The following is a 10,833-nucleotide window of genomic DNA, read 5'->3' as shown; positions in this document are numbered from 1 at the left end:
AAGCTCTTCCGTCCGTGTAAGAGAGACTTTAGTTGGATAGACGGCAGGCGCCAGCTGACGAATGACCAACGAAAAATCGTCCACACTCCCGTTTCACAATAATAGGGATGGCAATACGGTACCTTTCTCATTGATGTGTTTTGGCACATAGGGAATTATGGAACATCCCTACTTTTTGGACTAGGCTGCGCGGGATTTCATCTCGACTTGTCCCCATAACCGCGTTTTAGCTGCAGCACCCGTGTCCACCAAAAAGAATTCCAAGACAACTCGAGACAGACCCGTGTCCAAGTGAGGTGGCACCATGCCACCGTCTATGAGGGCTCAGACGCAGGCGCATAGGCGGAGGACAGAGAAAGCTAATATCGAGGGAGAGCGGCGCCGTCGGGCGTTGGATCTCTTCAAAAAAGGTTATAGTGTCAGGAAAGCGGCTACTCTCAGTGGTATATCAAATACTACAGCGAGCCGCATCAAGAAATGCGCAACGACAGGCGATGATTGTGGCCTCGAGCGACTTCTAGACCCTTCCAATTTTCGTCGCGGTCCTACCCCAATAATCTCACCCCCAGAAGAGGAGCTGGTAGTTCGTAGGCTTCTCATCTGTGCCCAGAGAGGTTTTGTAGTTGATAACGAGGGCCTTAAGTCTGTGCTAGCGCAAATCAGCAACGATGGACGCCGCAATTTCAAAAGAGGTGTGCTATCCCCAGACACCATTCGCAACTTCAGAGCCCGTCACCGAGAACTGGCATACAGAGTGTCATAAAATGTTTCTGTCGCTCGTCTCTCAGTGGAAAATGTAACACATATAGTCAGTTTGAGGACAGTGCTCGAGAAAATCTTTGCTGATTGTCCAGAACTGCGAAGTGATCCAAGACGCATTTGGAACTTCGATGAAACAGCTGTCTTTGGGGAGTATGGGAAAAAGATCAGATGCTCCGCCTCATCCCAGGATCACAGTGGAGGTGCTAGGATTTCCCTCAGAGATGCAGGGAAGCATCTCACGGCCGGTATTTCCATCGCAGCGAACGGAAATGTTGCACCGTTGTTTTTGATAGCATCAGGAAAAAAGTGCATGTCCAGCTGGAAAAAGCCCGTAGCAGTTGACTATTTCACAAATAAGGAAGGAAAAACTCATTGGTTTTGTAAGGAAGACTGGTGGCCTTAACGCAACACTATCGCGGTCACCAAGAGCGGTTCTATGGATCGTTCTGTTATTGTGGATGTCATCAAGCACATCGATAATCGTGCCAGGAAAACTATACCTACGTCTGAGAAAATACTCCTTTTGGTCGACGGTCATAGCTCTGGACATAGCCAGCAATGGATTGATGAGTGTCATCGTCGGAATATTGCCGTGGTGAAACTTCCAGCTAACACAACGCACATTTTGCAGCCTTGTGACCAATCGACCAACCGAGCCTTCCAAAAAAAAGGACGAGAGACAAGGGATAATCTGTTGTCCATTAGTCACTTCTCTTGGGCTAATACGGCTATGAAAATCAAGTTCGCCGTCGAAGGACATAAAGCTGTAACTCCAACAATTGTTTGCAAGTCCTTTGAGGAATCCGGCATTTGGTCCATGAACTTTCAGTTCATGATTTTGTTTGATTCCTGTCCGTCAGGTGCATCGCCAACACCCTTAGTACATGGAAAGAACCCTCAAAGGGACATGTTCGGGGTCGTGGACGTAGCTGATCAACCTCGGCGACAGGCCGCCACTGTTTTGGCAGAGCGCATAAGGACCTTATTGAATGGGAATATATCTTCAACACGTGCAATTGCGGAAATTGCAGTGCTGATGAATACGAAATACGTCGTGAACAAGATATTGTCTACAGCGATAGCTCCGACGCGACAAGCGAGCAACAAAACTTATCGAAGGCGACAGATACCCGGGCCCAAATCTGCGATGATATTAACTCAGAGGCCCGGCAATTCGCGTCTAGACAGGAGTAACTTTTCCGTATCCTCACACAGCGGAACGGGTCGGAAGAGCCCAAAGAATCTGCTGTCTGCCTTCAATGCGTCACAAAGTCAGGATAAAGAAAACATGGCACCGGTCAGGGTAGGTGAGGTTAATCAGGGAGAAGAATACGTGGACGATGAGTTGAGCAATGACATAGCTATCGTATTACGCCGAAAATAGCGCCTCGAGCGTGAAGATCGCTGCTCAGAGAATGATGCTGCAGGGCAGACAAGTGTGGCAGCGCATAGTTTGCTTCACCTTTCGAAAATGCGGTGAGTACCACTACAGTAGAACATTTTACAGTGTTCCATAGCTCCCCAGCCTTTCACGAGCGCTGGCCGGCGGACTAAATTTTCTTCGAAAATCAATGCATTTTAGGCGCAGTTGGCGATTCTCTGAATGGCGGAAAGTGTTCCACAATATGCCGATGAGAAGAGTACAGGAGGTGCCCCTCCATAGTTCGCCCCTGTGCCAGAACGCACAGATAAGAACTACTATTGACAAAACGAACTATTATGCTCGCCTTGCCGACAGTTCCTATACGTTAGTCTAAGTGTAAGCAAAAAAAGGACGGCTCGTTACACGTGTTCACTTTTCTGTAAAGTACACGTGTTCACTTCTCTTTATGTGAGTCTTTATGAGGGGAACGGGGTGGTGCTGAACTTTTCTGTAAAGTAGTAAAGTACACGTGTTCACTTCTCTTTATGAGGGGAACAGGGTGGTGCTGTCCGCACGGTTGTTCGCGGAGGTGTGCAGTCATACCCCAATGCTGTAACGGCTGTTCCCAGAAGTGATGTGCAGAGGTGAATGCAGCGCGCCGATCCTGGCGCGCTGCGCGTCGTCGACGTCGGCACAGGTGCGGGGTTCCCAGGGCTCGTCCTGGCCATCGCGAGGCCGCAGTGGGACGTCACGCTGCTCGAGACCGCGCGCAAGAAGGTGCGCCTCCACGACATCGTGGAGCGCGAGCTGGCCCTGCGCAACGTCACGTCCGTGTGGGGGAGGGCGGAGGAGGTCGGGCAGAGTAAGATGCATCTGGGGCGGTATGACACGGTCATGGCACGGTCGTTGGCAGAAATGCGCGTTTGCTGCGAGCTGTGCGTGCCGCTAGAAAAAGGTGGGTGGCATGTTTTCCACGCAGAAGAGCGTGGGCGCGCGTGCTGAGGAGATTGCGGCCACGAAGGAGGCTATCAGAAGGCTCATCACCGACACAGAATACCCGAAGTCCGTAGCTTCAATTACAAGTCCCGAAAGAGGTGTTCCTTTTGGAATTGATAAAGGTCCCATCAATGGCATACTCGGGTCAGGTTGTCCCCTCTCACCGCCATTCTTTGCGGAATAGCCTTTTCCACGGCGCCCTGATTTGCCCCCGGCTGCCACGCCAGCTGCCTGCCTCTGGGCCGAAATCTGTTGCTTGCAATCCGATAGATTTGAAGTTCGGGAACAGCCTTACCACTTCTTATGCTTCCTTGATATGACCCATCCCGTCACATCTTTCAAAGAGATATATATTCCTACCCGCCCGAACGAGTCGCTGCAAGACCCCTTCTGCGAGGACCAACACGTCTGCCAAGTCAACGTCTTCTTTGAGGAGCTGTTCGAGAATATGACCACCTCCGTCGTTCGCGGGGACCCCGTCGATTGCGAAGACTATGAAGATCGCGTGCGTGAAGTTGCCTTGATGAAGTCGCGGTACTACAACTTTGATGGCATGCCTGAAGGGCTGGAAGATCCCTACGACAAGGGCGTCCCCTTCCGCGGATGCGTCCTTATCGGCGTCGGAGCCAAGCCCGGAGACGTCGAGGAGCCAATCCTTCGGCCATGCCTGCCCTTACGCGACCGAAAATCGAGTTTTACAAGATTGAATTTTCCGTCTTACGCGTGCGACCGAGCTCTCGCTCTTGTGAGGGAAGCTGGAAGGTGTGCGCGAGGCGTGGCCGTGGAAGTGGATGTAGGGGCAGGGGGAAGAGGCGGAAGAGATTGACGGAAGAAAGAAATGTATTATGGCCATAAGAAAGGTGATGGCAACGCCACGGGCGTTTCCGAGGTTGCCGGGGGTGCTGAAAAAGAGGCCTTTGTGAGACTGCGAATAGGTTTGCGAGGAGAGAAAGTCGTCGGGAGACCGGAGAGAGGAAAGGTGTCGGTTGAGAGATGTGCCGGGGAATAAGAGCGCATGTTGGGTGAAAAGCTCACCGAGCATGGCAAGGGGCGTACATGTATGTCTTGCGAGGGGAACAGCGCAAGACCTCGGCCTCGTACAGCTTCACAGCGCCTGCGGCATCCTTTTGTACTCCATCCCGTCCATCCCTCGCTAGGTTGCCTAGCCTGAACAGGGTGATGCCGTCGTTGGCATGCTAACGACTGGCGAGGCTGCTCTGCTCGTAGGCCGCCTTCTCGTCCTGTTTCATGCTCTCCGGGGCTTCTATTGGTAAACTGATGATAGGTACGAGCTACCCTTGAAAGGTGAATGGTAGTTTTTGAGGGGGGGCACGATCACAGCGGCGCAATGGTCAACCTCGGCAAAATGCTAACGGAAGGCCCAAAGGGGGTTAAGGCAAAATCCAGCTAACGCTGCCGAGTTGTTCGAGAACGCCATCGAGAAGGCTCATGATTGCGACGCTATGTTCAACCTAACGATCTTAGTAAGAGATGGATGAGACGGTGTTATGCGGGACGCACCGCGGGCTGTGAAACTGTTTGAGGATGCGATTGAGGAAGACGACGATGTTGTTGCCATGGTGCTTCTCGCCAATCTGCTGGTAGATGGTGCGGAGGGAGTCGAGGCGAATGCAGTTCGCGCTACGGAATTATACTTGCCTGCGATTGAGAAGAGTGATGATACGCAGGCCATGGTGATGTCACCACTTACTGTTGAGGTCATAAGTTGAACCCAAGTCTTGGCGCCAACCCGCCCGAAAGGTTTATACTGTACAGTGACACCCCAATACTTTAATATATTCAATATTTTTCAGGAATTGCAATAGAAACCTTTCTTTTTGTTTCCTTTTTCTTTCCGCGGAAACGTCTACCCTTGGGTAGAACTCGCGATGCGTGCATCGCAAAGCATTTTAGAGAGGGCGGTGGCGACCACCACGGTCTATATGATTACACGTGTACATATCTGAAAAGGCGTGACTTCGTCTCAAAAGGCGAACTACAATCCATACCGCTTAATAGTGCGGTACGGTGTCACGCGGTGGCATACTGCACTACTGGCTTATTGCACTACTCAAGAGGGGATCATGCAAATCACTTTTACAACGTGGCTTTACTTCAAAAATCCGTTACAATTGATCGTCGAACTTTTCTCTTTGGGCGTCATACGCTTGCAGCAATGGACGCTTTGGTTTTTGAGACGCATACACGTGTCGAAAGTCGTGACAGGCAGTTTTGAACTGCACTATTAACAGTTTGCACTACTCACAACTGCACTATTTTGGAGGTACTCTCTGTGTATTGACTTGCGAACTATTTACGAGCCCCCCCTGTACTTCTGATACACGGGGGTGCCCCTATGAATGGAACAGTTTCAGAAATATAAATGAAAAATAGGCTATCTTTATGCAATGCTCAGAATTTCGACGTTGCTGGAAAGCTAACAACTGCTTTTTTGGTGTGCCGGGCCCCAAAAAAGGAAAAGCCGCCGTTTGGAAGCAGTGAACAAAGCGCTTCCCAAGGCCAAAACACAAATATCTGCTCAACAGCACCTAATACTGGTACCATTGACAATCATACCATATAATTTTTGAAAGCTTTTTTGAAACATGTCCAACGGTCAAATTGCTCATCGTCCTACGAAGGGCTTCGACTCGAACTGATCACAAGACAACTCATTCCATGGCGCTGTGACTATCTGCTCATCGGTCAGTGATTCAGTGCCATTTGACAGGGCCTTGTTCACGATTGCCCGCTGCCTCGCTAGCTTGCGACGCAACTGTAGACTCCGAGGCATGTTCATCGGCGCATTATAAGCTGCAGCACGATAAAACATCATTCGATGTTCGTACGCCTCCCTGTCTCTTCTACGCGCTATGGACTCTACGGCAAACTTTGCCTCTCTGGCATCCTCCTTGCGTCGTGCACACAACGCTTTCCTTCTCTCGTCTGCTTCCTTTGCAGCCACCAATTCCAGAGGTGGTGCACTAGTCAGCACACATCCTGCTGCCGTATCAACAAAACCTCTCTTCAAAACTACAGGTTGTACGCCCGCATTTTGGCGGAAGGCTTCGCGCTTTTCATTTAGCGTGCACTTCATTTCCTCCACAGATGCAATGTGAGATGGAAACTTACTGGACAGTGGTCGAGGTATTCCAATAATTTTTGAGGGATCGAATGGACACACGCCGGACTTTTCAAAACTACCCTTGATAATACGAGGTATGAAAGTTTCCTGATATGCCTCTCGCATTACGTTACAGATGTCGAAGACATCCAAAGCATTATCTCTGGTAGCAAATGACACGTTTCGAAGAACCTAATTGACGCGTTGCTTGAAGGGCCCGAAAGTCCCCACATCTAGCGGCTGCGTGGCACCACTAGTGTGTGCGGGAATGGCGTAGGCAATTATTCCCCCACGGTCAAGAATCGAAAGTGCTTCGAAACTCATGTGGCTTCTGTATGCGTCATAAAGAAGCAGCAGCTTCCTACTCCCTGCCGTTAAGTCCTTCACTTCCTCCACAAACGAAGAAGCCCATGTTATGAAAATGCTTTTGTCGATTCCAGCAGCTCCATCCCTCGTCGCAATCATGCTGCCTCTCGGGAGGCAGTCAGCAACAGTTTTTGTTTGTTCTATTCCGCCTCGCTGAATGGTGCGATAGGGAACTGAGTTGCCCTTGAAAACAAACACAGGATTTGTAGCGTCACCTGATGCAAAAACTACCGGCATCATCGTGATGCGATGATTGTATGAAAAATTAACCAGCCTCTGCTCAGTTTGGGAATTACGTAGACTGTAATGTTGATGCTTGGAAGAACCAAGTTTCTCCTTGCCTGGCGAAATACCTGACTCATCCAGATTGGCAATTCTTGACGGATCTATACTGTTGGTCTTTATGACATCCTCCAAGGCGGCAAAGTACGAAGTCAAATTCTCAGCATTAGTGCACAGAAACCGCTTCCCTTCCTGCGGACTACTCTTGCCAAATCTTATGCGACGTTTGTGTCTTGCCTCAAATGATTGAGCAAACTTGCGACACGGACGCAAGTTCTTGAATGGCAACTTTCTCTGCCTGTGCTCTGGCATTCTACAACCCATTAATTTCACAGCATCATAAAGGTCCATCCTGGTAAGCGCGTAGACTTGACTGGAGAACTGTGTTAGCAGAGAAATAAGGCTGTTCTCTTCGCTCGCGGTTAGGGCAGGCTTCCGTCCTCGCGACTTCACATGAATGCACTGCGTCCGTCTTTTGAATTGTCGGCTGAATGTCTTGAGGGCTACGCGGCCAAACGCCGCACCCTTGCGCAAAGAGAGACCTTTGTCTACAGCGATAAAGGCCTGCTGTAGTCTGCGGCCATGTTTTGTCAACTTCGTCATAGTAGTTGAGCACCCAGGAGCCAGTCTTGTGACTGGATTGCCGGGGCTTGGGAAAAGGCAGCGATGGGATATGAGGTATTGAGTCTGTAGGAAATAGGCGGGCAATTTGTTTTGCGCGCCATGTGGCAATGGTTTGGATTTTTTCTACGATTCCATCTCCATACAGGAATCAAGCTCCGATAAAAGCACCTCTGGCATCATAAAGAACGTGACGGCTATAGTTTCGGCGTCACAGCCATGCAAAGGGGCGAAATTCATGGAAAATGTGCACTTATGGACCAGAAAGCTTTAATGATGTTTAAATTTTGCCTATATTCCTCTGTTCCGCAAATGGGTGCACTGTACCATTTTATGTGGCACCCCCTCGTAAGAGCATCTCCACCGCATAGGCAAATTGTTTCTATATTTGGACACTTGTCAGGCTCCCACATGGGCATTCGTTTTGCGCATTCCGTTTGCGAAAGTACCACAAATCGCCGTTGCGCAAATCGCGTCGCGGTCTCCACCGCGCACTGCGTCGCACCCGCCCCCGATCCGCGCCCAGACTTCCCGCGCCCCGACTTCTGGGCCGCCCCCCACCCCGACCAGCAGGACACAAAGCCGAGGTCCAGTTCGTCGACGCTGACCTCTTCCACCCAGAATTGTTCTCGCCGCCCGAAGCGTACCCGGCCGCGTCTGTCCTCCACACGAACCCCCTGCCGACCTCGCCCTCCAGGCCCCCCGACCGCCCCGCCGCCGCACAGCCCGCCCCCGCTGCTGTCGCTCCGACCACGCTCCCGCCGCTGCCCGCAGACCCTGTGCCCACCGCTCCAATGGCCGCGCCCGCCGCCAACCGCGCTATCCCCACCGACGCATCCGCTGCCGCCGCGCCCGCCGCGCCCTTGCATCGCGCAACTCGGCCCTTTGCTATTTGTCATGCAGGATCTCGACGCGCTAGGGCCGCTCGATCAACTCGCGGGCAGTGATCCAGCGCATGGCAATAGCATGGGTGAGCATCTTGCCGACAGAGACGACGACGAGCTGTCCTTCCTTATCCTCGACGAGGAGATGGACAAGGAGTGTGGCTACGGATATGACGACATGCTGCACGGTGGCTCTACTACGGGGAGGTCCGGTAACAAAGCACGCGATTTCGATGCTGCCGTAACGCGAATGAGGAAGTTGTACTTCGGGTACGCGGGGAGGCCTCCCGTGTACAACGAGATTGATTTTGCGCGGCGGTTTGGCATTCCGAGCGTCGTTTTCAACCGGGTATACTCAGAGCTTGAGAATCGCGCGAATTTTATCCGCAAGGTCGATGCGTTGGGCAGATGCGGAGTCCACCCACTGCAGCGGATTATTGGAGCATTACGCATCCTTCGGTACGGTATTGCATACGATGCAGTTGACGAACTCGTTGGTGTGTCAGAATCGACAATGCAGAAGACTGTCACGGACTTCTGCACAGCTATTGTCGAAGTCTTTGGCGCAGAATATCTGCGTGAACCTACGGAGGACGACCTGAAAAGAATCCTTGCTGTGAATGAGTCACGGGGGTTTCCGGGATGCCTCGGCAGCATTGACTGCCAACATTGGCCGTGGAAAAACTGCCCAGTAGCATGGGCTGGGCAGTTCAAGGGAAAGAAGAAGAAGCCGACGGTAGTCATAGAGGCGATTTGCGACGGCGAGCTGCGCTTATGGCATACATCTGTTGGCCATCCAGGATCCATGAACAATCTCAACGTTGCCGACAAATCACAAACGATGCATAGAATCCTCTCTGGGGAGTTTCCACCGCGAATTCCGTACACTATTAATGGAAAGGTGCGAGACGTGCCATACTACCTAGCGGATGGCATATATCCGTCATGGGCTCTTTTCGTGAAGAGTTCCAAAAGTGCAGCGGATCGTCAGGTGACAGCATTTTCAAGGCAGCAAGGGGCTGTCCGAAAGGATGTTGAGCGTGCGTTCGGTGTGCTTATGTCCAATTGGCACGTACTCGAACGACCCTGCAGAATGTGGTACAAGGAGAGGGCAATGATAATGTTGCCGGCTTGCATTCTTTTACATAATATGAACCGAGAAGCGCGTCGTGATGGATACGACGTACCGTTATATGAACGTGCCGTGTCCGGAGGAGATCTGCACAAGGCTGTTCAATTTGCTCCTAACAAACAGGTGTACTTCCAGTGGGAAACGAGCTCGACAGCAGCTCCTGGTACTTGGGCAGCGCTTGCGTCTCAGCGCCAAATGGAGTCAGAAGACGGTATTAAGTGTGACGAGCTTAGATACGATCTCATTCAACACATTTGGCTGTGGCGGAAAGCAAAACTTGCTGTGAAATCGCTCGAATAAACTAAATGCTCTTGGTTATAGCTTCCAACCTATTGTTGCTGCCACCACACGCGCGCTCACGTCGCGCACGCTGATCAACTGCGCATACAGAAAGGAGACCACGTCTGCGTGCACGACGACGTGCGTGCCGATGCCCTCCTCCACCATAATGTCGCCGATCTTGCCGTGCGACACGCCGGCGTAAAGCACGGCGCCCATGACGTAGCAGTGGGCGACCTGCATACGCGCGCGGGAAGATGGCACGCACGAGAGAGACAAGAGCACGCAGAGGGAGCAAGGCAGACGTGAGCAGGCGGGCAAGGGCCTGGGGCGCCCGGCGCAGGTGGGCGAAGTGGTGCAACGGTACCTTTCCCACTTTCAAAGTCGCCGGCGACGGAGAGGAGAGCAAACTGTGGGGCGGCGAGGTGAAGCAGCTGGATGGTGTCCTCTGCGACGTCCTCGTGGGCGCAGAATATGGCGGTGCGCTGGGCGTCCGGGTAGCCACCTCACGCTTGGGCAGATAGGCGCGGCAGCTGGGCGATGGCGGCGACGACAGCGGCGCTCTCGGGCGGCGTGAGGAGGTCGGAGACGACGCAGCGCCAGTAGTACAGGGCGGACTTGGCCGAGGCGAGGACGTTCTGCGCGATGATGCCGTCGACGCCGCGGCCCGTGCATGCCGCCACCAGCTTCTCCATCAGCGGGTCCGGCGCCCGCATAGAGAGGCGCCGCGCCGACGCGCGCCGCGGGCAGCAAGGGAGATGACCGTTCGGCGGGCGCAGGAGACGGTCCCGGCAGAGGCGCGGTGGTGGGGCGAAGAGAAGCATAGTGATGGAGGGCGTGGTGACGAGCTTGGCGGTGGCGCCAGGTGCGGGATCAAGGAGGCAGCTGGAGGTGTCCAGCAAGGCATTGGGGTTGAAAAATGGAAACTTTTAGAAGCCTGGGCAGGAAGTATGATGAGCGCAAAGGTAACACGAGTGCTCCTCTCTCCTGTTCACATTGGGCATCTTCACCCCTCCCGGTGCGC

General features: G+C 52.6%; 1 protein-coding gene across 1 annotated transcript; it reads left to right on the top strand.

Moving 5' to 3' along the window:
• Window positions 1–8,411: 8,411 nt before the first annotated feature.
• Window positions 8,412–9,830, top strand: CHC_T00003249001 (hypothetical protein). The gene is made up of 2 exons (XM_005714321.1): window positions 8,412–9,031; window positions 9,248–9,830. The coding sequence occupies exons 1-2, from the start codon at window positions 8,412–8,414 to the stop codon at window positions 9,828–9,830; spliced, it is 1,203 nt and encodes a 400-aa protein (XP_005714378.1).
• The last annotated feature ends 1,003 nt before the right edge of the window (window positions 9,831–10,833 follow it).

This window comes from Chondrus crispus, genomic scaffold (assembly GCF_000350225.1).
Source record: "Chondrus crispus Stackhouse genomic scaffold, scaffold_182, whole genome shotgun sequence".
In the NCBI taxonomy this organism is placed as follows: domain Eukaryota; phylum Rhodophyta; class Florideophyceae; order Gigartinales; family Gigartinaceae; genus Chondrus; species Chondrus crispus.
The sequence above is the reverse complement of the archived record's forward strand: the minus strand, read 5'-3'. Positions and strand labels throughout refer to the sequence as shown.

Excerpts from the sequence above, each read along its gene's own strand:
- CHC_T00003249001 (XM_005714321.1), top strand. The coding sequence starts at position 8,412 with ATGCAGGATCTCGACGCGCTAGGGCCGCTCGATCAACTCGCGGGCAGT. Across the intron at positions 9,032-9,247 it reads GCTGTGAATGAGTCACGGGG|AATCCTCTCTGGGGAGTTTC; the intron begins GTTTCCGGGATG and ends AACGATGCATAG.